The sequence below is a fragment of the Telopea speciosissima genome, chromosome 4, assembly GCF_018873765.1.
Source record: "Telopea speciosissima isolate NSW1024214 ecotype Mountain lineage chromosome 4, Tspe_v1, whole genome shotgun sequence".
In the NCBI taxonomy this organism is placed as follows: domain Eukaryota; kingdom Viridiplantae; phylum Streptophyta; class Magnoliopsida; order Proteales; family Proteaceae; genus Telopea; species Telopea speciosissima.
Genome location: NC_057919.1, coordinates 49523254 through 49550019, shown reverse-complemented (window position 1 = coordinate 49550019; position 26766 = coordinate 49523254). Strand labels below are relative to the sequence as shown.

The following is a 26766-nucleotide window of genomic DNA, read 5'->3' as shown; positions in this document are numbered from 1 at the left end:
CCAAAGATGAATGCCGCCCCCATTTGGGTGTTGGGCATATAAATGCCGGCGAGGTTAAGAAGGGAAATGACATCAATGTCATTTAGCTAGATGAGTAATGTCTTCCAAGGATCTTCTACTGGATTTCCAGCTGGTGGGTTTGCAACAGGTGGGCAGCATCCATCAACCATGATGAACAACTTGCTTGGTTACGAGTTCAATCATCCACCATCATCAGCTGTGAACTTGCAGAACAGGAATAACATCAATTTGATGATGAATGAGGCAAGGTATATGCAGGCCCAGATGATGTACAGTCGTTCTCCTGCAAGAGGGAGAGGGAGAGGACTACTTTTGAACTATTAGTTGGTAGATAGCATTAACAGAGTTGTTTTAATGGAGGGAAGTGTATGGATTGCTTCTACTAACAGTTTGTATTGCCACATTCTTATGTATGCAGGGATCAAATTCAATACCCAAACTAAGCTTACTTGGCCCTTGCACAAAAAAAAAAAAAAAAAAGAAAGTAAAGAAAGAAAAATAACAGTGGTAGGAAAAGAAAGTATGAGAGACGGGAGAACAAATTATAAGAAGTTAAACAAAATGCTCCCTACATCCCAAAAAGACTTTCTTGTTTGAAAGAAGACCAAAAAATACCATATATTAAGGAGGTTTTTTTTTTCTCTGGGGGCGGGGGTGGGGGGTTAGGTAGGCCCAAGGGTTGTGATTTTTTTTAATTGACTTTGTATGTGCTCTATGACCTTCCTCAGACCACATAGTGGCAGTAGCCTTGTGCACTGGATACGCATTTTTTTACTGGTCAGACAGAAACCTGAATTCTAGCTCCAAGTTGGATTATAATATGAAAGTAGTATAGTAAATGCATATAAATGCAGACTTGTATCAAGCATGATGAAGTTTAAGAGGAAACTGAAAAAGAACAAGAAGTACCATAATAACTACTTCCGTCCCACGCCCCAGTTTTTTTAAGTTTATGCTTTCTTTTTTGTTTTTTTTTCCGTTCTTACTTGTTTCTCCTCTTTCCTTCTTTGGAGACCAACCCCTTAATTTTCAGCTTCCTCATGTTCTTATCCAATTCTAATAAAATTCTTTTGCTAATTATGCTCAAAAAAGAACTTTGACTCCCTGATACATATTAGAGTTCCTTAAGAACTGGTACATTAGACATACCTGGAAGGTTCTTCTGAAGAACAACTGAATCTTGCTGAATCTTGTTCAGCCACTTTCTTCCACTGTTATTCTGCAAATTAGAACGGTCAGTGTGCTCAGTTTTGTTATTTCTTAGCTGGATAATGTGCAATATGTGCAGCAATTGTTGACTTTCAACATATTCAGATCTACATTATTGACATAGGCATTTCTCAAATAGGATACAAATCCCAATTAATTCATAATAAGAACATGAGAAAACTTTGAAATATATACTGAACATTTATTATTATGGTAAAATGCTTCCTCCATCGGCATGATCCAGTAGGCTACGTAGAATGATGATTTGGTTGTGTAACCATTGGTTAGTTAATGCATTCTTCAATTTTCTATTTCCCAAGGAGAGAGCTGACACTGTAAGGGGCATGACAGTCGACAAAACTGGATTTGCAGCTAAGAAGAAGAGCCAAGATAGGTAGTGGAGGGCAATTTGCCCTAAGGAAAATGGCTCAAAGTTTAACACTGAGGAATATCATATTGCTTGGCAGAACCTGTAGAAAAACATGACCTTTTAAACATGGAGCTGGTGGATGACAAATAGAATTTTTTTTAAAAAAAAAGGCAAATAGAAAATAAGATTACCTCAAAATCGTGGCTAGCAAAAGTGATTTCTAGAAGGCCAGTTGGCTGGCTAGAACTGGTCTTCTTGGGTGGCTAAAGCAGGACCAGTTCTGATCCACTTTGAGGCTCGGTTGATTATCCTTGGGTTTTCTTCTTTTTCTGGCCAGTTGGGCAATATACATCAAGTCCTCTATCACATAGACCCAACCATGTTTGCCAAATACACTAAATCAGTATGTAGAAGAAACACATATAAGTGAAACAATGAGCAATCAGTTGATGAATCAGTATCACACAATTCATTCAAGTGAAAGAAGACACGGCTTATGGAATCAGAAGAGAAATTGAAGATTCATAAACAAAACGCTTAAAACAGAATAAGGGGGGAGGAAAAAGAGATCTTACCAGTTAACCAACAGTATTACACACCAATCTGTTTGTGTAAGAGAAATTTAACCTCAAAACCATAAACAACAGTACTACACCTCAAATACAATTCATACCTTCTCAGTTGCACTTATGAGATCCTGAGTGATGTTGTAAATGCTTAAAAACTGCAGCAATCTTAATTTCAGATGCAGAAGTGCACGGACAACAAGGAGTTTTTCCATCTTCCATGAGCAGGATCACAAGCTGCAAACACAGGTTCTGTGTTTTCTTGAAGCACATCAGCTCTGCCAATGACAGTTTTATCAGAACATTCAAGGTATTTAAACTTAGAATACAACATTTCCCTATGTATCATATGAAAAATTGACCAATTACCAAAAGGAAACCATCAACTATGAAATGGAAGCCAGGCTGCATTAGAAAAACTTCTAATTTTCTATAGAGGAGGAAATTTTTAAAAAAACCAATGAATGATTAACTTACTTTTGTACGAAGTTATCTATTATTCTTCGTCAAGAGACATAGCAAAATCATTTAACCTGTAAAAAAATATAATATTAGTGATACTATGTAATAATGGTTATTTGACTGGATTCCAAAGATTCCTCGACGTAGTTTGGCTTCATAAATGTGTTAATCTTGCCAATTCTCACTCTCTAAAAGTTAAAGTGCTGTTGCACATGCTGAGAGGGATTTAATGGTCTTTAGACATTAATTTTTCAGGATATCCGAACTGCAGTTATATTTTTCCTATGAAGATCTGAACTCCTCGATGTTTTCTACTTGTTAGCTGCCCTACTACTGCTTAGTTCAGGGATTGCACTTTGCTGCATTTGGAAATTAATCCATTTGCACAGCAACACCAACTTTATTTCATAGAAAACTAACCAAGCTTTGCAGCAAGGTTGGTCCAATAACAGAACAGAAGAGAATAATACTGATGGAATATTCAAGAAAATAATGAAACTAACAATCTCTGTTAACAAGACACAGCAAAGGATAAACCTTCGGTGCGGCAAAGATTAAATTTCTTGCATTTTTATTGGCTCATATGAATTGTCAGACATGGGTATGGCTCATATGAATTGTCAGACATGGGTATGGCTCATATGAGGTAACATAGCTAACAATTAAATGAATAATGAAAGTAACTACTATGAACAATCATATAATTGTATAAAATTTTAAAGCTCCAACAAATACAAGTAGCAAAAACTCAAATTATCAGAACGTTGTCTGAGCTGTTCTGTTTGGATCATAAAAACCAGACGGTCCATCAAAGGGTGCAGACCCATTATGCATAAGTAGGAAAAAGAACCAAAAACAAATAAAAGAAGAGGAAAACAATAAGCCTAAACAAAAAAAATCCTAGAAATAAATTGTATCATCCGAACTCGTTATAAGTCGTCGAAAAGTAAATCACCTGGAATTCAAGGAATTGGCCCTTGACGAAGCGCAAGACGAGGCTTGACTTCCCAGCACCCATGTCTCCAAGGAGAACCTGCGATCGGAATCAGAACTTATTGAATTGTGAACTTGTAACAGAAAAAATTCAGAATTTTGAACAAATGAATCAAAATTGAAACCCTAAGAAGCGAGAATGGGTACCAACCCTAAAAAGGTGGAATAGCAGTAATAATCGACATTGCAATCGACACCACTGATTTAATCTGCGAATGGTTCAAGTTGCAAAAACAAAAAAATCTGCGAATGGTTCCAACTTTCTAGCACTACTCTTCCATCTCCGATCTCCTTAGTTCCTTGTTTGAGGATCAACTTTGATTGAAGTAGAGTGAAGTCTCTGAGAGAAATCCTTCCGTTCCTTCTCTTCGAAGAGGAACTCAAGAGTTCTGCGAATGGTTCCAACTTTCTAGCACTAATCTTCCATCTCCGATCTCCTCAGTTCCTTGTTTGAGGATGAAACAAACTTTGATTGAAGCAGAGTGAAGTCTCTGAGAGAAATCTTCGGTTCGTTCTCTTTGGAACTGAAGAGTTTGGCTTTCCACGGCCACGGGGAAGAGGTAATTGAAGATTTTACACTAATTAAAAATTAAAAATAGTAATAATAATAAACAATAAGGGTACCTAAGATTATGAAATTATCACAAAAATGAACATAAAGATTAAGAATTAAAGAATGAAATTTTAGATAAAAATGAAGGGTAGAATAAGTAACTAAAAGATTTGTCACTAAAAGATTTGTCACAACATGCTGATATATAACAAAGGTGCCCAAATGCATGTTTACTAGTACAATTATGGATATTAAATTATCAATCGGTATGGTTTCGGGATAATGGTACGGTTTTAGTATGGTATATTACACATATATTCCATATCGATATCGTATCAAGTCGATTCGATATTATTCGGTACAGGTATTCAATATGGTATCGATATGGTATGGTGTATTTTTTAAACTATATCCATATCGTACATGCTGAATATCAGCGGTATGGTTTCGGGATAATGGTACGGTTTCAGTATGGTATATTACACATATATTCCATACCGATATCTTATCGAATCGATTCGATATTATTCGGTACAAGTATTTAGTATGATATCGATATGGTATGGTGTATTTTTTAAATTATGTCCATATCGTACATACCGAATACCGACTCAATATAGGTATCTCATACTAACACCATACCAAATTTATTCTATATGGTTTGATATAGATAATTTGATACATAAATGATATCGGTATACATGATTTTAGTGCACGGTATCGGAACGGGTATCGGTAACCTGCAAAATTGATATGGTATCGGCCTGGATCGGCTGTATTGAATAGAATTACCTCTGAATCTCCTTTAAAATGAGTTTTCTGACCATTTTACCTTTTGTTCGTACTGTGCTTCTTATACGGTATTGACACGATATTAGTATTAGTAATTTGCAAAACTGATCCGTATCATCTTATACGGGCGATACGATACCGATACTTAGAACCATGTCGGTATACGATATTCGGTAGTCGGGAGACGGAAGACATTCACACCGTTAATACAATCTTAGGTGTCTTTTATCTATCCCACGTTTGAATTGACCACATCAGATCAGAATACAGACGGCAGAATCATTGCCACCCCCAAGAGATACCCATCTATATGTTCCTGCCCAAGTGGGTCCCATGGAATTAGAGACGTGGTGCAATCACTGAAGGTGACATACGTTTTGGTACACACCCGGTTGTATCTCTACCCAATCCCCGAAAGAGACTTCTCTACCCAACTAAAGCCGTGGGCCGGCAAGAAGACGCTTTCCGATCAATCTTTTCCTTCGCTTTGCATCCATCGGCGTTCGAAATCTCTCAAATCCAGATCGGCAAGGACCGTTGTCAAAATCCTGTATGCCTTTCTCTTTTGTGCAATTAAATTTTTTTTTTCTATTGTCAAACGTAGCTGAAACTGAAACTTGTTCTTGAAATCCATCCACAAACGACACAGACAAAAATTCTGATTATTTTTCTTCAATTTCTTTAAATTATTTGTTATCTATGTGATTTATATGTTCCTTCTTGCTTCTAGATTCTACTGTTATTGATTCTGGGGCTTTCAGTGTTAATTCCTGGTTTGAACTTAGAAATGCGAAGATGGGACGCGGTTGAAATTTCTATGAACAATCATTCTTGTGGGTAAACCAACAGTTCATCAGAAACAATGGGTCATTCTAATTTGTAGAAATCTTTTGCGGGTATGGAAGATAATGGTATAAACTGTGGCGTCGAAGTGGGTTTTGGTTTTGATGTTTATGTTAATAGGAGGGAGTTGATCAATTCCATAGATATGGAGGTTCCAGCGGGTCCAGACAACGAAATGATTAAAAGTTCTGTTGAAGGGGAGGTTCACCAGGATGAGGAGATTGGAAAGAACACTGAGAGTACTTCAGGAAGGGAATTAGTTGTTAGTGAAGGGGACCCAAATGAACCAAGAGTGGGTATGGAGTTTGAATCTGAAACAGCTGTGCATGCATTCTATTCTGCATATGCCGATCGTGTGGGATTTGTCATCCGCTGGAGCAGACTTGGTCGCTCGAGGCGTGACCGTTCTGTTATTGCTCGGGAATTCGTGTGTAACAAAGAGGGTTTCCGAGCAGCTGATAAGCGTAATAAGGATGGATCAAAGCCCCGGGCAACCACGAGGGTAGGTTGCAAGGCAATGATGGCTGCAAAAAAACTAAGTTCAGGGAAATGGGTTATTTCAAGATTTGTGAAGGAGCACAGTCATCCACTGATTATTCTTGGAGGTCGAAAGACTTCCATATGTGGTCCATTTCCGGTTAGTTTTTTCCCTTTTATATATTGTTAAATTATGTTTAGATTCTTCATATTCTAAGTTAATTGGTGTGAAAATGTTATACGAGCAGCTGTCATTGACCAATCCATTCATCAATATATGCCTAGCCTTTGCAATTTTTCCTTTCTGTTACATGTTTGATTGCTGTGATATGTGTGATTTTTCTCTATGTTCATTGCTTATTGCTTGTCATGTAGAGATGCAGTATTGGACGTGTCATGCCTAAACCTAATATATAAATATAGAAGGTAGCTTGTTTGAATTAATACCGCAAGCGCATGAGTCGATCATAGTTACGGGTCGAACACGGGGAGGAGTTTAATTCAATTTCCACTTGGGCAGAGCACACCAATTTAATGGATGAGTATGCTAAACTAATTAGAAGACTAAAAATAGAAAATAACTAAAGATAAACTAAACAAGAGACTAACGGATTGAGAAAAGCACTTAGGGGTAAGGAATCCACCAAGAGAAATTGGTCAAACTAATGATAGGACATAGCAATTAAAAACAAAGCCCTTAGATGGCATGAATAGTAGGTCCAAGACATAGGAGATAAGTGATACTAAATCAGTCATTTCCTATGAATGACAATCACCTTGCATACGAACATGGCAGATTAAACATAAGCAGAATTTTATATGGACAAGTAGACAATTACGCATACGATAGACGGATGACATGAATAATGTGGACATTACACATATTTATCTACTAATGCTCACTCAAGAATCACATAAAGCTATGAACACCATTGGTTCTTCCTTATCTCATGGCTTCATCCTATCCCTAAGTGGGGAAATTAGTTGGTCATGGAAAAATTAAAGGAAAGAAGCAATGGAAGAGACATCAAAATTAAACTAAGAAAGTTAAAGAGGATAGAAGTACTTAGCTGAGAATGAAAGAAGAAAACTCCCATCACTCTAGCCCCATCACTTAATTGTAGCATCCAATAAAGAAGAACAACTTACAAAAATTCCTTAAAGAAAATTACACATATGATCTAAGGGGAAGGGAAATAAAATTCTGGAGAGCTATTTTCTCTAATAACAATGAAATAAAACTAAGAATTAAAAATTACATAAGCGCAATCAAAATTACATAAGAGAGCTAAGCCAAAAAAATCAAAAGAGGAAGAAGAATTGGCCAAAGAGCCAACTCGTTGGGAGAGAGAGAGAGAGAGAGAGAAATGAATGAGTCCTCCCAAGGGGGGAACTGGTCCTTTTATGGAGGAGGGAAAGACCCAAAATTGATGGAGGGAGGAAGAGAAAATCGTGGAGCTTTCTTGCCTTCTTTGGGAAATCCAAATCTCCCAACAAATTAGAAACTCAAAGATCTTTCCTTGCTTGGGAAATTCTTGATATTCTGGATTCTTCTTCTTTGGAAAGTCAAAATCACCAACTAATCTTCCACCAAGATTGACCAAATCTTCCAAATCTCATCCCAAAAATAGCACAAAGTCAAATATGGGAGGTAGGGAATCATCAAAATCGTTTCTAGGGAGAGAGGATCTTCCAAATTCGTTGGCAACTTGAGCAAGAGGGATCTTGGGCTGATCAAATACGATTTTCATATGGGTTTGAAAAATCGGTTCCCTTTATGGGCTTGGGCTGATGTTGCTCTTTTTGGGCTTCTTCTAGCTTTATTCCTCTTTATTCTCCAATTAGTCCAAACTAACTCTAAACCTGAAAAATAAAAGAAAAGACCTCGAGTAGCACTGTTTCAGGAATAAAATGATAATAAATAATGGACTAAAAAGGGATACAAAATTGCCCAACATGGCTAACAAGCCCAAAGTAGTTCAGGACCACAATTGCAAGATTTTAAATAGGCATGTAAGGACCATAACGTTGTTTTAATCAGGAGAAGCCAATGAGTTAGTAGTTATCCATTCTATTGATATATCATCTGTATCATTCCATCTATGCTATGTTGGAGAGTCATGAATTATGGACTTTTTACTCTTGTATGAAAGTTTTAGCAAATACAGAAACTATACTTGAATGGCCTGCTTAAGGGGCCTTGGAGTACTGAACACTTACTGTAATAAACAGAATAGAAAGTTGAGTTCCACACTTGAGTTCTCACACTGTTAAATGCTTTAAAGAAAATAGATTGATACAATTTTGGAATTTGAGAAAACGTTGTTGAACTCTGCTAGACGGCATTTGTTATCATTTAAAGGGTTTAATATTCATACGTTGAGTTTAGTTTATGAGGTTTATATAACTTTCCCTTTTACCTCCTAATTCATAAGAGCGTCAAATTCAAAGATGAGACCTAATGGAATTCTTGTTCTCCATTGAGTATTTTCTTCTGACTTAGATGTGAACCACAATTGCCACATACTATATTTATAGCCACTCGTTTCCCTAGGAGCTTTCGGGCTTCTTTTCTTCAACCTTCTGGTGCTCAAATTTATTGTCCTCAGTGATAGGTGTTGGCTTATAAGCTATTCAGTGGGCAAGCCTTGGCACAGCGGTTAAAGTTGTGCTATTGCAACCTGTTGGTTCAAAATTTGGAAACAGCCTCTCCGGCGAAGCAGGGGGCAAGGCTGTGTACATTTGCCCCTCCGGACCCTACAGTAGCGTGAGCCTTGTGCACTGGGGTGCTCTTTTTTAGATGTGAGTATGCAATTGATTTGCTAAATGATTGCATGGTGGGAACCAAAGGGTTTCCCTCATGGTTTTCTACATTATGGTATCATTGTCATTTGCAGATATCAATTCATATTGTCTGTATAAGCAATTCATATATATACTCTTAAGTTATGAATAGAAAAAGAGTGGAATGGTTTTGCTGGGGTCACTTACAAAGTGCCTTTTTAATAAATCTAATATCTGCCATGTAGTAGAGCAGGAGGAGCTAGAACTTTGTGGATAATGTCAGGACCGTAGGCAACCCAAGAGTAATGTAGTTTTAGATTGGTAGGAGATCAACTAGAAGCCAATAGCCAGGATCTACTATGAACTGGTAAACTCGGGTAGGCTAAAATTGGGAATTTTGGCCAAATTAGGGTTAGGGCTTGGTTGAGTCTAGGGTTTGAAGTTAGGGTTGAGGCATTAGATTTACCAAATCTTTGTCAAAAGGTGATTCAGTTTTAGGGTAAAACCAGGAGAACAATGGGAAATAAAACACATGGGGAAACCAAGAGAACAATGGGCAATAAAACGTATAGGGAAACCAAGAGAACCATGGGAAGTAAAACATATGGGGAAATCAAGAGAACAATGGAAACCCAAATATACTAGGTTAGGGATGGGATAATAAATCATAAGTACTCCTGAAGTTTCTCATCTTTGAAAAGAGCATTCCCTTCTATATTTCTGCAGTTCCAATCTTTTCCTCAATAGTCATGTCACTACGAGCTTTCCCTGGTTGATTAAGAAGGCCTTGATGTCAGATTGCTTGACTGTAGAACAGTAATGGGGATGCAAAGAGAACCAAAACAAACCATCGGGGCTTCCCACCGCAAGGTGTCAATCAGATCAAACACCGATTCCTTCAACGAACCACCCGGGCTTCCCACCGCAACGTGTCAATCGGATCAAACACTGATCTCACCAGCCCTAATCAAACACAAGACAAATCTTCAATGGAGGAGAGCAGAAAAAAGCTTTTTCATTATCAAAATTCGTGCTCAATACTTGCCCCCCTTACAACTTTATAAAAAAGACTAAAAAATAGACCCTCACGCTGAAAAGGAAAGGTCTAACCTAATCCTTAACCTACTAGGTAACTTAAACTACTGAAATAGACTTAAAACCGAGTCCTAATCCAGTCTAGTAAACACTTAAAAGAAAACTACTAAAATCGTTTAAATTGAACCATTGGTTGAAACGTAATGTAGTCCTAGATAGACAAGGGTCTACTAGGAGCCGGGTAATTCAGGATCTCACAAATCTGCTGGCTGATTGGGGCAAAATTGGGGAATTGGGTCAGAATTAGGGTTAGGTTTAGGGTAATGAGGTTGGGTTTTATTTAGTAAAGTTAGGCAGGCCTAGAGGAAGCTAACAGTGAAGGTTTGAATAATGTTTAATTAAAAAATTAAAATTCAGAAAATTAGGGTTAGGGTTTCGGGTTTTGGGAAAGGAGAAAGTGATGAGATTTAGGTTTGTAGTGGAGGGTTAGGTCTAGGGTTTGGATTGAGTTTCCCAAATAGGGAGAGGGATGTTCAATCCAAATATGGGGGGTTTTTGATGGCTGGTTAGGCTTGGGCAGGTTTTAGGTTGTTTTAGGTTTTAATGGAGGTGAGGGGGATTCTAGGGTTTGGTGAAGGAATGGGGCAGGGGTTACTGTTGAGTGTAGGAGAGGTGGTAAGGCTGCTGTGGATGAAGTTTGGATGAGAGTGATGGAGGGAATAAGGCTGGATAGGAAATTTAGGGTTTAATGGGGATCGATGGGATTTGGTAGGTAATGTAGCTCTAAATAGGAAAAGGATCCTATTAGAGGCCAAACAACAGGATCTCAATGGACTGCTGGTTCAAATGGGCAGAATAGGTAAACTAGGGCAGAATTAGGGTTAGGATGAGGTATTTGAGCTAGGGTTTTATTTAGTAATGATGTGCAGGTCAACAGGAAGCTAATGGAATAGGTTTGGAATAGGTTTAAACAGAAATTAAACTTTGAAACTCTAGGGTTAGGGTTTTGGGTTTTGGGATTTAGAACTTAGGTTGAAATTAGGGTTTTTAATGGGAGTTTAGGGCTTTTCCAGGTGAGGGGACGGTTCGATCCAAGTATGGGAGGTTTTTTATGGTTAGAAGTACTGATTCTGGAATTTTAGGGTTTTCGGGGTTTAATGGAGTTGGGGGATTTTAGGGTTTGAGAGACAAATAAGGCAGCAGCTTGGGATCAAGTATAGGTAGTGGTATGAAGGGGCTGCAGTCTGAATCTGATTGAATTCTGATAATGGATGAAGGTTTAATGTAACCTAGATGATCTAGGGTTTAAGGGAATCGATGGGATTGAAATAAAATAAAAGGGGAATGATTGGGAGGGAGGATGAATGAAAAAAAACAGAATTTAAACTTCAAACTAACCACTGGAATCCACCAGTAGCAGCTTGACAATTGAAGGAACCTCCCGATCGTCTCGATGCAAGGAGTCGCAGGAATCCACCCACCCTATCCACCTTGAAATCCACAAGGATGCACTCACAAAGGAGTAGGAACAGCAGCAGCAGTCGGCCAGCAGCAGAAACAGTCTTTTTTTTTCAAATTTCAATGTGGGGGAGCCCTCCACGATGTACTATATTAATAAGATGGCTTTATGCCAAGTCCTAGTACAATTTAAGGTCTTTTCCTTCAAAAATCGTGGAAGGAAGAGATTTAATCTTACTTAACTAATTTAAAACAGTAAAAGACCTATTTAACCCTACTAACTTAAGTTAAAAGATATCTAACTTAAAATAACTAATTTAAAAGAAGATTTCATATTAGCCAATAGGATATAAGGACCTATTAACCAATAGGAACACTTCACTTAAATTAGACCAATTGAACCAATTGGATGCAACCAATTCTAAACCGGTTCAATCTAAAAACAGGAAAATAAACTAAATATTAGGCGAATCCCGTATGCAACCTATATACCCCTAGTTTAGGCTCATTAAAGTGGCCTAATACATAAAAAACCCTTGGGAACAACGGCCCAACATGTATATAACCCAACCCTAGGCCTATTTCTAAAGAAATAAGCCCTATTTGGTGATGAATCTGCATCAACTAAGGATTCTATTAGAGGCCAAACAACAGAATCTCAATGGACTGCTGGTTCGAATGGACAGAATAGGTAAACTAGGGCAGAATTAGGGTTAGGATGAGGTATTTGAGCTAGGGTTTTATTTAGTAATGATGTGCAGGTCAAAAGGAAGCTAATGGAATAGGTTTGGAATAGGTTTAAACAGAAATTGAAACTCTGAAACTCTAGGGTTAGGGTTTTGGGTTTTGGGATTTAGAATTTAGGTTGAAATTAGGGTTTTTAATGGGAGTTTAGGGCTAGGGTTAGGGTCAAATTTTCCAGGTAAGGAGGGGAGGGTTCGATCCAAGTATGGGAGGTTTTTGATGGTTAGAAGTATTGATTCTGGAATTTTAGGATTTTTGGGGTTTAATGGAGTTGGGGGATTTTAGGGTTTGAGAGACAAATAAGGCAGCAGCTTGGGATCAAGTATAGGTAGTGGTATGAAGGGGCTGCAGTTGGAATCTGATTGAATTCTGATAATGGATGAAGGTTTAATGTAACCTAGATGATCTAGGGTTTAAGGGAATCGATGGGATTGAAATAAAATAAAAGGGGAATGATTGGGAGGGAGGATGAATGAAAAAAAAAACAGAATTTAAACTTCAAACTAACCACTGGAATCCACCGGCAGCAGCTTCACAATTGAAGGAACCTCCCGATTTTCTCGATGCAAGGAGTCGCAGGAATCCACCCACCCTATCCACTTTGAAATCCACAAGGATGAACTCATAAAGGAGCAGGAACAGTAGGAGCAATCGGCTAGTAGCAGAAACAGTCTTTTTTTCTTTCAAATTTCATTGTGGATGCACTCATAAAGGAGCAGGAACAGTAGGAGCAATCGGCTAGTAGCAGAAACAGTCTTTTTTTTTTCAAATTTCATTGTGGGGGAGCCCTCCACGATTTACTATATTAATAAGATGGCTTTATGCCAAGTCCTAGTACAATTTAAAGTCTTTTCCTTCAAAAATCGTGGAAGGAAGAGATTTAATCTAACTTAACTAATTTAAAACAGTGAAAGACCTATTTAACCCTACTAACTTAAGTTAAAAGATATCTAACTTAAAATAACTAATTTAAAAGAAGATTCCATATTAGCCAATAGGATATAAAGACTTATTAACCAATAGGAATACTTCACTTAAATTAGACCAATTGAACCAATTGGATGCAACCAATTCTAAACCGGTTCAATCTAAAAACAGGAAAATAAACTAAATATTAAGTTAATCCCATATGCAACCTACATACCCCTAGTTTAGGCTCATTAAAGTGGCCTAATACATAAAAACCCCTTGGGAACAACGGCCCAACATGTATATAACCCAACCCTAGGCCTATTTCTAAAGAAATAAGCCCTATTTAGTGATGAATCTGCATCAACTCTCCCCAACTTGAAAAAATTCGTCCTCGAATTTTGTAGTGATGAGGGGGAATCAACATGTGATCATCAGCTTTGACCATCCCCAAACAGAATTTCGGTGAAGCAGGAACATTGGGGATAAAATCTCCAAGGCGTGGAGCTCTCTCTTTAAAGAACCATGGTGGCATAACAAACTCTATGTGTTCGTTTTCTGAATCAGCAGCAACTGTGAATGTCCTGTCCATAGAGTCTTCAGTGTTAGCAACCTTCGCATCTAATACTTGAGACACAAGCTTCACCTTTTCAAGAACAGCATCTTGAAGGTCATTGCCTTCCTGTGAAGTGTTCTCAACCACCTCTTCATCTTCTGTTGTTTCCGCTTTGTCTTCTTTGATTTCTTCGACATTGACCACTTCAGTAGGGTCTTCTACATGTCGACTTTCCATATTTGAAGCTATAGGGGCTGTCTCTTTCTTTTCATCACAATTCACTGCCACTTCAGCTTTATCTTCAACTTGTGCTCTCTCAACTTCCTTTGGCAATGTAAATTTGTAATCTCTATACATGTCTTCTTTGTAATCCTTGTGCCTATCCCTGTCTTCCCTGTGCCTTCTATGAGGTTGGTGAACTTGGGATTGGACCTGATATCTGTCCTCATCTAGGGTAATGTTGATTCCCCTATGAGGAGTAACTTGTCGTTGCTCAATCAAGTGCAACCTTTCAGTGATAGTCCTCTGGTTAGCTCTGATCTCTTCAAATATAGCCTTTTGGTCAGCAGTGAACTTCTGAAACATCTTAAACATTGCTGCCATAGGATCGGGTGGTTGTGGCAGCACCGGATTGCCATGTTCATCCATGTCTCTGATACCAATTTAATGTAGCTCTAAATAGGAAAAGGATCCTATTAGAGGATTAGAAGAAGAAGGTTGTCTGCAGAAATCTGTAAAATATTTACTTGAAGACTGAACCTTCAATGGCAGCAGCTCATGAAGATTGAAGATGACTTCTCCCCTTACAGGATGCTAGGAGTTGAGAAGAAGGTCCTCCCGGTCTACTAGACGCAAAGAGTCGATTGGAGATCCACCAATCCCTTCACCTTGATATTACAACACAAGGCAGTACTCTCAAAGGAGCAACGCAGCAGCAACAAGGGCAGCAACAGAAAATGAAAAATTTTAAACTCTGAATTATGGGGGAGCCTCCCACGATTTTATTATTTATAATATGGCCATAGGCCCAAATCCTAATACAATTTAAATACCTCCTTCACATAAATCGTGGAAGGGGTGTGATACTTTAATTAAAACTAAAAACTTAAAAGATTCCTAAGTAATCAATAGGGAATAAGAACCTAACAACCAATAGGATTAATTCAATTAAATTGAACCAAGGCTGAACCGGTTCAATTTAAGTTACATTTAAACTGAAAAATAAACTAAGTATGGGAAAAACTAAAGCTGAAATGAACTAAGTAATAAACTAAGGCTCAAAATACTAGGCCTTAATCTTAGGGCTTCTTCTTCTTACGGGTGCTTGGATTTGCATCAAAATGGTTCAATTTATGAACAAAAACACCAAAATAAAACTAAGTATGGAACTAAAACAACTAATCCCGTATGCAATCTAATTATCCATATTTTAGGCCCATAAAAGTGGCCTATTACATAGAAAACCCATGGGATCAAAGGCCCAACATGTATATTAACCCTACCCTAGACTTATCCTAAGCAAAGAAGCCCAGTTTGGTGATAAATCTGCATCAACGAGAGGGGGTGACTTGGGTATGGCGGATTATGAATTGCAAATTAAAACTTAACTACCAAAACAAAGGATGAATGCTATTGTTTTAAAGTTCTACAAATAAAATAAGTGTGAAAGGGGGAAAGAGACTAGGATAGTGACAATCAGATTTAGAGTGGTTTGGCCACCTTGCTTACATCCACTACCAAGTGATACTCACACACTTAGACTTTCCATTGTGTGATCAATTTCCAAACGATATTGATCAAGCCTTCTGGCAATTGTTTTCCCAGGCTCACAATCAACCCTAGTGTTTCGGTTCACACTCAATCTTGGTATTTTCTTAGGATCACTAATAACCCAATTGTTTAGGCTCATACTCAAACCTTACAGCAATGGAGATTCTCCAATCTCCAACGACGACAACTCTCTTTGAAGAGTGTTTGAGTATTTCCACTCAAAATTACAATAATGGTTCAATAGCTGAATATACAAGAGAAAGCACAAGATATCTACAAGGTAAGATATGCAAGATGAAAGCTCTATAGGCCCTGTTTGTTTGACGGGGACTTAGGTGGGGTGGGCGAATTGGGGTGGGAAAGTGCTGATGTGGCACTTCAAAATCCCACCCCAACCTTGTTTGTTTAACCTGGGGTGGTGAACTTACAAAAGCTCAGGGAATAACATTAAATGCTTTATCTGTTGATGTGGCACTTGAAAATCCCAACCTTATGCTATCCAAAGTCACACAAAAAACAAAGGACTTTGGTTACTGTTCATGGAATAAATAAAAATCCCACCCCTATTCCCAAACCTATTACATTGTGGACCCAGTCCCACAACATTCCTACCCCATCCTCTCCGTCAAACAAACAGGGGCATAATGAATTAATGATTCTCAATAAGATTTTAAAACCCTAGAAAGATGTACCAATGAAGTGACAGAAGTCTTATAGAAACTCTCCCAAAATGTATAGGTGAATGGCTAAAAGAATGACCTAAAGGAGTCTCAAATGGCTCTATTTTTTGCCCAATATTGCTTCGTCGACTAATCGAAGGCAGACCTCGGTGTAACGGTTTGCTTTTTCCATTGCGACCTAGTTGTCATGGGTTCGAGTCGGGAAACAGCCTCTCCGCGAAGCAGGGGTAATGCTGTGGGAGCGAGCCTTGTGTACTGGTACTCCCTTTTTACCGCCTCGTCAACCGGTTGATCACATGAAAATAGCCGTTGAAAGTTGCTTGTTTTATAGCCTCTATTAGGCCATTTTGACGAACCGGTCGATCACCTGCCAACTGCATCATCAATTGTTGACAAGCCAGTGCTTGTGTACAATCCGACCGCCAGACAGTCTGTCCTGACCACCTCTCAGCGAAATGGACATAACTCACTCTCTAGAGCTTGGATTGACCTGGTTCTTTTTTTTTTCATATGAAGCTAGACTCAGAGAGCTACAACTTTCATGTTTTGAGCAAAGTCCAATTCCGACTGCATGCCCATGTAAATTTCCCTTGAATTCGTGGGATGTGCCAAACTAGGGTACAAGACAACACTGTCCTCAGGAAGCATCGACCGGGTAGAAACCGGTCAACCGGTACATCGATTGGTTGGACTTTTTAGGCTAGTAATGGACTGACTCTATGGCATATGACCTCCCTGTTGATCTATGGCAGTCACTGAAAAGGGGGCCATGAATTAGTGATCCAATTTTCTTCTGGTTCTATTCCTCACTCACTAACAATGACAATCTCTGTTGGCACTAAGCACAAACAACCACACATTCATGTACATACCCCAGCCTGACTATCAAAGGCTCTATCAAGTGTGTACACACATTCTGCTTACAATCACTTCTATCTCCACAAATGCAAACAGAGAGTATGCCCACAACACAGATATTTTTACGAGGTTCAGCAAGATGCCTACGTCCCCGGAGTAGTGCCTGTAAGGGCTTTATATCTACTCAATACACTACTTTAGTTGCACTTACAACTGGAAGCTACTACACCCAATTTTCCTAGCATAGAATTGAGAGGGCATTATAATGCTAGTATAAATAATAGCATCCACTCCCAGTGTCCAACACCCACTGAACAACACTTTCAAAAAAGTAAATATGAGCTTATAACAATGCTCTACAATTTTACCCCAACTATTTTAGGCTTTCAACATAAACAACCTAAATAGCATGCATCTAAGAACATGGAATAAAAACTGAGTTACAAAACAATAGAGAATGCACAACCTTACCTTGTAAATTATTCTGGTATCCTGAGATGCTTCTGAGAAGCTTCCATTGTTCACTGGAATCTTCAACTCCCTCTCAGTCTGAGGAACTTGACTGTTAAAGTGTACACTAGGATTGGGGAGGACCACACAATCTCCTTTTTTTTTTTTCACCTTTTTCTCTTCAATTCATGCTTGCCTTCAATGTTTGATCATTTACTCACTACCAACAATGAAATCTCCATTAATGCAGTCTTCAATGCTTTCCCAAGGTTGGTGGAGGATGTTGATGCAAGGTATCAAGCTCTAACTCCTTTCTTCTTTAATTTCTCCTCACTTCATATTTTTCTCTTGCTTCTATCTATTTCGTTGAGTAGTCCTTCAGACAAAGAAAACAATCTAACATGAATCATTCCATTTAGCCAAGGGATGAGAGAGAGATGGCCTATCAAAGTTTGGCCACTGAGAGAGGCTTCAATTGGAATCTTTGGGGCTGATACAGTGCATTTGTGCACTACTAAATCGCAGGCAAGGCGGAGCCCTCAGATCAGAATCTCAAGACTTCGGACAAAATCTAGGCTACACGATTGTATCAGATGCATCATCATCGATCGTGGATCACGCGATCTCTCTGAGCCGTGCGATCGGCATTTGTCGTGACGCACCACATGGGAGGATCACTTGGCTCATTTAGAAACCACCTTGGCACTTATCCGAGCACACCTACTATTTGTAAAAAGAAAAAAATGTCAATTCGGACGGCCAAGGATTTACTATCATGTGCATGACCCTGTGGCTGCGTAGCCTAGTGTTGTGGCCTAGGCCGAGGCCCCTTCGCCAGCTTAACCCTATGACTGCACTTCAAGCTTCCACCTCAGCTTCATGCTGTCTCAACTGATACGTGGCCTTGCCAAATCAACTAAAAATGAGATTAGGATATTGCCCCTGTGTTGCTACTTGCCACTGAGATTACCAATTTGCCCCTGATGCACCTACCTCATGTCCATGTACACTTCCAACATACACTATGGGTCCCATTCACCACCATGATTGGTTACACTATCACTGCCTTTTCACTACTGCTTTAAACATGCATATTCTCACAGCCAAAACAGACACTACCACCATACTAACCACCTCAACAGGGTTGCCGGCAATGACAACATATACTCAACAATCTCCCTTTGGAGTTCTTGGCAACCCTTTCCTCAACTATCTGACAGTACAAATTTTGAGCTACCTCCCCTTATCAATAGACACTCCAAACTCTTGCCCAACTTGGGACTTTTATCACCCCATATAGTAATGAGGATTCTCTCTCCCCCTTTGACAAAAATACAAAAGGGATGCAAATGAACACCCCTTGAGTCCAATATGGGAGCAAGTCTATAGTAAACTGCTCCCCCTGCCCCTATGTACCTTAGTGCTTGGGAAGAATGACCACTCCCAACTTTTGTGTGAGAAATTCAAACTGCTCCTTGGTTAATGGCTTTGTGAAAATATTTGTTGACTGTTTTACTATGGGAACAAACTCCAATCTCACTGCTTCTTCATTGACCTTCAAAAAATGATATTTGATGGCAATATGTTTGGTCCTTGAGTGCATCACTGGATTTTTTGAGATATTGATTGCATTGGTATTGTTACCATAGTTGTCACGGCGTCATGGCGATCCAAGTCGGTGGAGGGGTGTCACGTCGATATATCGACATGTCGCCCACCATGGCGTTGCCGTGGCGAGCATGTCGACCATGTTTTATTTTTTATTTTCTCTATTTTTAATGTGTTAATAGATGTATACTCAAGCCATGTTTTATTTTTTCTCTATTGTTTCTCAAGTTTTAAGAAGAAAATTCAGAAATCGAAGAAGAAATCGAAGAGGGAAAGAAGAAATCGAAAGAAGTCGAAGAGGGAAAGAAGACAGGAAGAAGAAATCGAAGAAGAAATCAAAGAGGGAAAGAAGAAATCGAAAGAAATTGAAGAGGGAAAGAAAAAATCGAAGAGGGAAGAAGAAATCGAAGACAGGAAGAAGAAATCGAAGAGGGAAAGAGAGACAGGAAGAAGAAATCAAAGAGGGACGCCATGGCGTAGGTCGCCATGCAACCCTCTCCAGCGCCAGGACGCCATGACAACTATGATTGTCACAATAGATCACTACAGGCTTATTAACTTCAATTCTCAAATCCTTTAACATTTGCTTCATCCAGCGTACTTGTGTACGACAAGATGTGGCTGCAATGTACTCAGCTTCTGATGTAGAGAGGGACACTGAGTCCTGCTTCTTACTATGCCAAGCCACCAAGCTACTCCCCAAATAAAATGCACCTCCACAAGTGCTTTTCCTGTCATCCACATCTCTAGCCTAATTTGCATTTAAGAATGCTGACAATGTGAAGTCTTTGGTCTTGGGATTCCATAAGCCATACTCATTGGTACCCTTTCAAGTACCTAAAAATTCTCTTCACAGCTGCCACATGTGTCTCCTTGGGCCCTGCCTGAAATCTTGCTACCATACACACAACTTGCAAGATATCTGGTCTACTAGCTTCCAAGTACAAAAGGCTTCCAATCATTAACATATAAGTGGTGTGGTCAACTGATGGTGATGCATCATTTTTGGTCAACTTGCATCCAGTCATCATGGGTGTACTGACAAGCTTGCAGTCCTCCATAGTGAACTTAATTCAACATTTCTTTCAAATACTTGGTTTGTGATATAAAATACCTTCTTTCATCTGACTGATCTGTAGACCCAAAAAATAAGAAAGTTCACCCAACATTGAAATTTCAGATTCATCTTCATCCTCTCTGCAAAGTCCTTGCATAGCTCATCTGATGTAGGATAAACATGAAGAAAAAGTGGCCAAAACACCATTCACGTTACTGTTCACGTGAATAGTGTCACAGCCCCTAATTTTGTCTTGGTGAGAATATTATTAGAAGATCATTGGTGGGGACCACTTGAGAATCCAAGCTTTGACAAGAAAGAGGATCGGCTGCTATAAGACTTGAAGATCGGATTTTATTTTGTTATTATTCTCTTAGTAGTACTTAGTTACTAAATCTATTAGTTTCTATTTTAGTTATTCTTGCATGTGGCTGAACTAAAGCCTAGTACGCGAAGGTGAGTAAGAGACCCAAGTGAATTCTGCGAAGATAGAAGAGCAGTCTGAGGAGACTGGAAGCCTATAAATAAATAATAGGAATGGCACTAGAACCTCATCCTTCAAAGGTTTGGTGTATATTTGTCCTATTCTTCTGACGGCTTCTTTCCAAAACTTTGCTTTGTCATCTTACCAGATGTGCATGCTTTGCAATCAAGATAACTTTCCAATTCTACATCTTTTAACAAACCATCTTTGAGTTGTCTGCTAATGCAATTTCTATTTATATGACCTAGTCTGAGATGCCATAAATGAGTAGGATTTGTATGTACAGCATCTATATGAAATAAACATTTACCACAACAATTCAATTCATATGCATCATGGTTCCTACACCCAGTTAAGACTACCACTCCATTCAAAAACATAATGGAGCTACTGTTTCCAAAATCAAAGTCATAACCTAGCTTCTCAAGCTTAGAAACTGAAAGAAGGTTCCTCCTAATAGTAGGAGCATAAAAGACATCCCTTAAAACAAAAGTATCTCCATAATCTAAAAGCAAGGTAAAAGATCCAATCCCTTTGATCTCTGCTTTATCCTGGTTCCCCATGAGGATGTAGCTCCTTGCATCTGCGGTGTCATCAATTTCCTCGAACCCCTGTAAGCAATTAGAGACATGAACAGTGGCACTCGAGTCAGCCCACCACCTATCATCACTAAGCAAAAAAAGTATTTAAAACGAACAGACTGTGGCTAAGGTTATTACCTAGGTTAGAGGAGGGTTGACCATGTCCATTATTAGTGTTCTCTTGATTTGCAAGTTCCCTACAATCCTTGACATAGTGTCCAGGAGTTTTGCAATAGTAATAGATCACCTTTGATTCGTCTCTTTTCTGTCCTGGTGACTGGTTCTGATTCTGGTTGAAATTTTGGTTTCTGTTGAACCTCAAATTTCTGTTGTTCTGTCTTTGGTTATTCTGGTAGTTTTGGTGGTTCTGCTTGTTCTGGCTTTGTTGGAGCGCATGAGTGCCCTTTGTTCTGCTGACTTTATCTAAAATTGTTTCTCTTGAAATTCCTTTTTGATGTAAACTGGCTATCTAAAACCAGCTGCAGGTGTAAGGAAGCATAATTAGCCATCGGGTAGATCCCTACACCAACAGCAGTCGTGGGGATTTAGATTAGTATTTGCTTTATTTGTTTTTATTATGTTTTATTCTTTATTGAGTTGTAATTCTAATTAGGATTCCAAGTTCAAATCTGAATCCTAATTAGAAGTCCTAGTTTTGAGTCCTAATCCTAGTTGGCATTCCTATTCCTATTTTGAGTCCTAGTCCTAGTTAGGATTTATATTTCATGTCCAGCCTTGAAGGCTATATAATGTAAGAGCTCCATTGAGCCCCCCATGATTTAATGAATAAGAAATTTGCTTTGTTGCATTCCACTGTCCTGAGATAGGCTGTGAAGGTGAGACTGAGATAGCCTTCACTGTCTCTCTCATTCGTGTGCATTCAGATTTGTTCAAGTTTGCTACTGCTGATTGTTTGAAGGTTCATGGCTCAATTATCCAAATCTGCTACCAGTTCAAGGAGGATCCATCCAATAACCAGTAAGTAAATCTCCATCCCCAAACCCTTCTGTTCCTAACCCTCTAAGCCAAACCCTAATATCCCTCCATCTCCAAACATCACTTCCATAACCTAAAACCTGCCCAGCCTGATTCCACCATTAGAAGCAGCCCAAACTTGGACCGAATCTACCCCTCACTGTTTGGGAAACTCGATCCAAGCCTCTAGCCATAATATTCATTATAAACCCTAGATCCCTACATTAATCTCCTTCTCAAACCCTAACCCTAACTTCACTATTTATCTAATTCCACCCTAGCCAATCCATTAAACCCTAGTAAATCCTGGTTCTGGTTCTAGTTGGCTTTTTCCCCATCTAGGATTACATTACTTTTGTTGGCTTTTGTCTTCTGTTTTTTATTAGCTTCAGCTTGGTTATCTATAGTCAAATTTGCCTTCGAAGCTTTTCTCTTTTCACTCACTTCTAGTAGTTTCTAATTTTAGTTACCTTCTATTTTAGTTAGGTTATAGTAGTTTCTATATCTCTGCTTTCTATTTTCAGTTAGTTTCTATTTGTATTGTAAGCTTGCCTAAGCTATCAATAGGCCCCCTATTGTAAGGAAGGAGCAGATTTTGGAGAATAGAATTTTCAGGCAATGTTGCCACCGATTATGGGAGTAAATCTTTGTTTCAACAGCTGGGATAGCTGTGGGTGAGAGACCCAGGCTGAGAAAGCCATTCCCCTACCCCCTTTCTCCTTCCTTCCCTACTTGATCGACACTGCTGTGCCATTTTCTGTGACTGCAACTAATCACTGTGAGAGTATACTTTGAAGACCCAAATCAAGCCTCTGTCAAGTTCTTATTAGTTGCTGCTGTTATACAACTTGAGAAGGCTCTAGAACACCTGTAGATCTGAGTTTTATTGCTGTAACTTCAAGCTCTCTGATCACCAGATCCCTCCATCAATTGTTGATGATATTTGGAGCCTGAAGTACCCTCAATGAACCTTTCCTTCGATGGTAAATTGAGTCCAATCCAATGGCCAGGTTTGATTATATCTGTGAGTTTCTAAATCTGAACTTAACCTTCTAATTCTGAGATATGTTGATATCTCAGCATCTAGCCATCACTTGTGGCTGAGATTTTGAAGGTTCATTCAACCCAATAGGACCTACCACCTTCGATTGGTTCCCCAGCTCCATCTGAGTTTCTGAGTTACTAAATCTACTGCTGGTTATTTTTTGGTTAATTTCAGTCTTATTTTGTCCGCTTCTATTGCTGTTATCTTTGCTGTAGCCAATTGATATGGTTATATAATGATCCTCCTGTAGACTGGTTCTTAGTTGAACCCCATCTACATTATCATCCTCATGGCAACCAAAAATAATGTCATCTACATATACAACTATCACAATCTGATTGTCAACTGCTGACTTCACATACAAATTACTGTCCACTATACCCTTTCTGAAGCCCAATTGATACAAGTAGGTATCCAACCTGGCATAGCATGCTTTGGGAGGTTGTTTCAAATCATATAAAGCCTTGTTCAACTTGCAAACAAGTGTGGGGTCTTCTCTCAGCTGGAATCCATCAGGCGTTTCTGTGTATACTTTATCTTCTAAGGTGCCATTTAGGAATGCAGACCTCACATCATCTGGTAGACCTTGAAGTCCCTATGAACTGCCAGTGCTAGGAACATGCTGATTACCTTAAGTCTTGCTACTGGGGCAAAAGTCTCCTCAAAATCAATACCCTTTACTTGAGCATATACCTTGCACACAAACCTTGCCTTGTTTCTCACCACTTGACCATCTTCATTGAGTTTGTATCTGAAAACCCATTTTGTGTCAATTACATTTTTGTCAACTGGCCTAGGAACTAAATCCCATGTATGTTTTCTCTCAATTTGTTCAAGCTCTTCATTCATAGCTTTCATCTAACTCTCATCTTTGCTTTATTCCTCAACAGATTTGGCTCAAAGATGCAAATGGGCAAAAGTCCCCTACCCTCCGTCCTAGTCTCCTATTCTATGTGAATAACACATAGAGTTCTGTGTGGACTCGAAAGATGAGGAAGATTGTTGTTGCCGACGAAACTGTTCCTACGACTTGATCATAAAAGATGGCCATGTGGTATGTCAGAAGAAACGCTAAAAGTCCATCATAGCAACATGATATGTCTCATCATCCTCTTACTCTAGGTACCCCAACTCCGAATATAGATCATCGAGTCGGGAAGATGCAATGTGCCTCCATCATAAACATTGCTCGGTGTACCAGACTGATATGGCTGCTGTTGGGGCCTAGGAAGGAGAAGATGCTATCAGATGCCACACCCTGTGACTCATTCATCATCACGAGTAGTGCGGAACAGAGACAATGAAGAGCCATGCCCACCATACCCACCATACTCGAGACTAGATGTCTTTGGGAAATGATGGTGCATGTAACTGTGTCGACTACCCAAATCCACTACTACCTTTCAGATTGAGGCCTCCAAGTGATGCGGATTAATCACCAAATAGGGTTTGTAGGGTTTGTTTGCTTAGGAATAAGTCTAGGGTTGGGTTATATACATGTTGGGCCTTTGATCCCATGGGTTTCCAATGTAATAGGTCTCTTTTATGGACCTAAAGTATGGGTAATAGGGTTGCATACGGGATTAGTTATTTTAATTCCATAGTTTTATTTTTATGTAATTAGTGGTCATGTGATCACTTAAGTGATCATGTGACTTGGTTAAGTAGTCATGTGACTATTTAATTGTCATGTAAGTTGGGCTGGATTAGGACTCTATAATTCCAGCCATGTTTTGAGTATATTTCCTTCATTATTTCAGTTTCCTAGTCAGTTTAGGTTACCTAATAAGTTAAGGATTGAGTTAGGCTTTTCCTTTTTAGTCTAGGAGTCTATTTTTGAGTCTTTTATATAAGGTTGTAAGGGGGGGGGCAAGTATGGAACACGAATTGCCTGATCGTATTGGAGAGACGCAAGATGCAAGATATGATAAATATATATCAAAATGGTTAAAAAAAATATGGAAATGCTTAGGATATATGCAAAATACAGTTTTGAAGCATAAAACACTATAAATAAGTCATATGTAAAATATATCATGTGTAAAAAGGAGAATAATGATTATCAAAAAAAAAAAGTAAAAAGGAGAATAAAGTACGAGGCAAGTGCATTCAATTGATTATATATTCAAGATGGGATTTCTTACATGTACTCATACCAAATTTTTTTAGACATCATATCGGTACCATAAAGATATGATATGTATCAGTTAGTATTGGCGGATACGGAAGGATAGTTAAAGCCTTGCTCACTTGTACCCCAAAAGCCACAATCTCAATCAGCAGCTCGAAAGACAAGAAATCAAGGTCACAAATAGAAGTCAAAAGGATTTAAAGACTGGGAGACAGATTTTATTTTTGGTTTTTTTTGTTTTTTTTTTGGGGGGTCTACCTATATAATTGATGAATGGGATTTACAGCTATGAGAGGTGGCTTATGGCACAAGGTGAAGACAGGAGAATCAAACCCGTGACCTCTTGGGAGCCTGCACTCTACCAGCAAGGCACCAACCACCTGAGCAAGCAATTGTCTTCCAATAAATTTGAATGTTAAGTGCATCTCCACCTTCAAACCCCAACCCCACTGATGTCTAACAAAAGAAATTTTCTGAGGCTCAAATTCATGTGGTTTGTAAGTGTTGAGTGTTGACATGCTTTTTATGCCATTCATTTGTTGGTCTCCTCTAAAACTAAATACCATATTCAATACTTTAGATTCTATTATGAGTTTTATATGATATCCGTTCAAATTCATTTGTTGTTCTGTAAGACATGCTTTTCTGGTGCTCAAGCTTCATGATCTGTGTATGTGGGTGTTTTTTTTCCTAGTCTGGTCATAACTATTATGCCTTGGCATACATTGTTGTAATGTGCTATCATTCTTTTTCTTTTTTTTTATATATTTTTACTTCCTTTTTTTATGCATTTATAGAGTGACAATGAGAAGATCCGGGAACTTTCCCAACAGCTACTTCTTGAGAAACGAAGATCTGCAGCGTTCAAAAAGTATCTTGAGCTGCTCTTCAAACACATTGACGAGCACACAGAGAGCCTGTCAAAGAAGATCCAGTATGTTGTTGATGCTGTAAAGGAGGTTGAATCTGAAAGGGCGTAAAAATCCTAGATAGGCATTACATTATTTGTAGAGTTTATCTCTACAGCTTTCCCTCTTGTGAACAGACTAGTGCTTTGTTCATCTTTCATCAAAGGTGATACTAGTTGGAATTCCTTGAGGTATTCTATTTTATCCTATTTATTGCAGAAAATCAAATGTTGGTTTCTGTTTTATACACTTCACCACATCTATGTGGTGTATATGCAGGTGAATCAGTACTTGCTGTTATATTTGTTGCGTTGAAGATATCTCTACTGCTTGTATAGAAGGAGTTGTGTTGGGTGCCGGTATAAAGGAGTTGGTCTCCACTTTTATGAGCTGATCCATCATTTGCTTTCTAATTACTCTTTTTTGTTTTTTTTAGTAGAAATAATT

The 26766-nt window shown here is 38.8% G+C and overlaps 1 protein-coding gene across 2 annotated transcripts; it reads left to right on the top strand.

Annotated features, from left to right (window-relative positions):
• Positions 1-5659: 5659 nt before the first annotated feature.
• LOC122657424 (protein FAR1-RELATED SEQUENCE 5-like) lies at positions 5660-26732 on the top strand. Of its 2 annotated transcripts, XR_006332305.1 has the most exons (3): positions 5660-6446; positions 26209-26510; positions 26599-26732. XR_006332305.1 is itself a non-coding variant. In XM_043852121.1 (2 exons), exons 1-2 carry the CDS (start codon positions 5865-5867, stop codon positions 26389-26391), a joined length of 765 nt encoding a protein of 254 aa, XP_043708056.1. In that variant the 5' UTR covers positions 5660-5864; the 3' UTR covers positions 26392-26732. The 2 variants fall into 2 exon arrangements, 1 of the variants encoding a protein (XP_043708056.1); XM_043852121.1 differs by having other exon boundaries at positions 26209-26732.
• Positions 26733-26766: the final 34 nt, after the last annotated feature.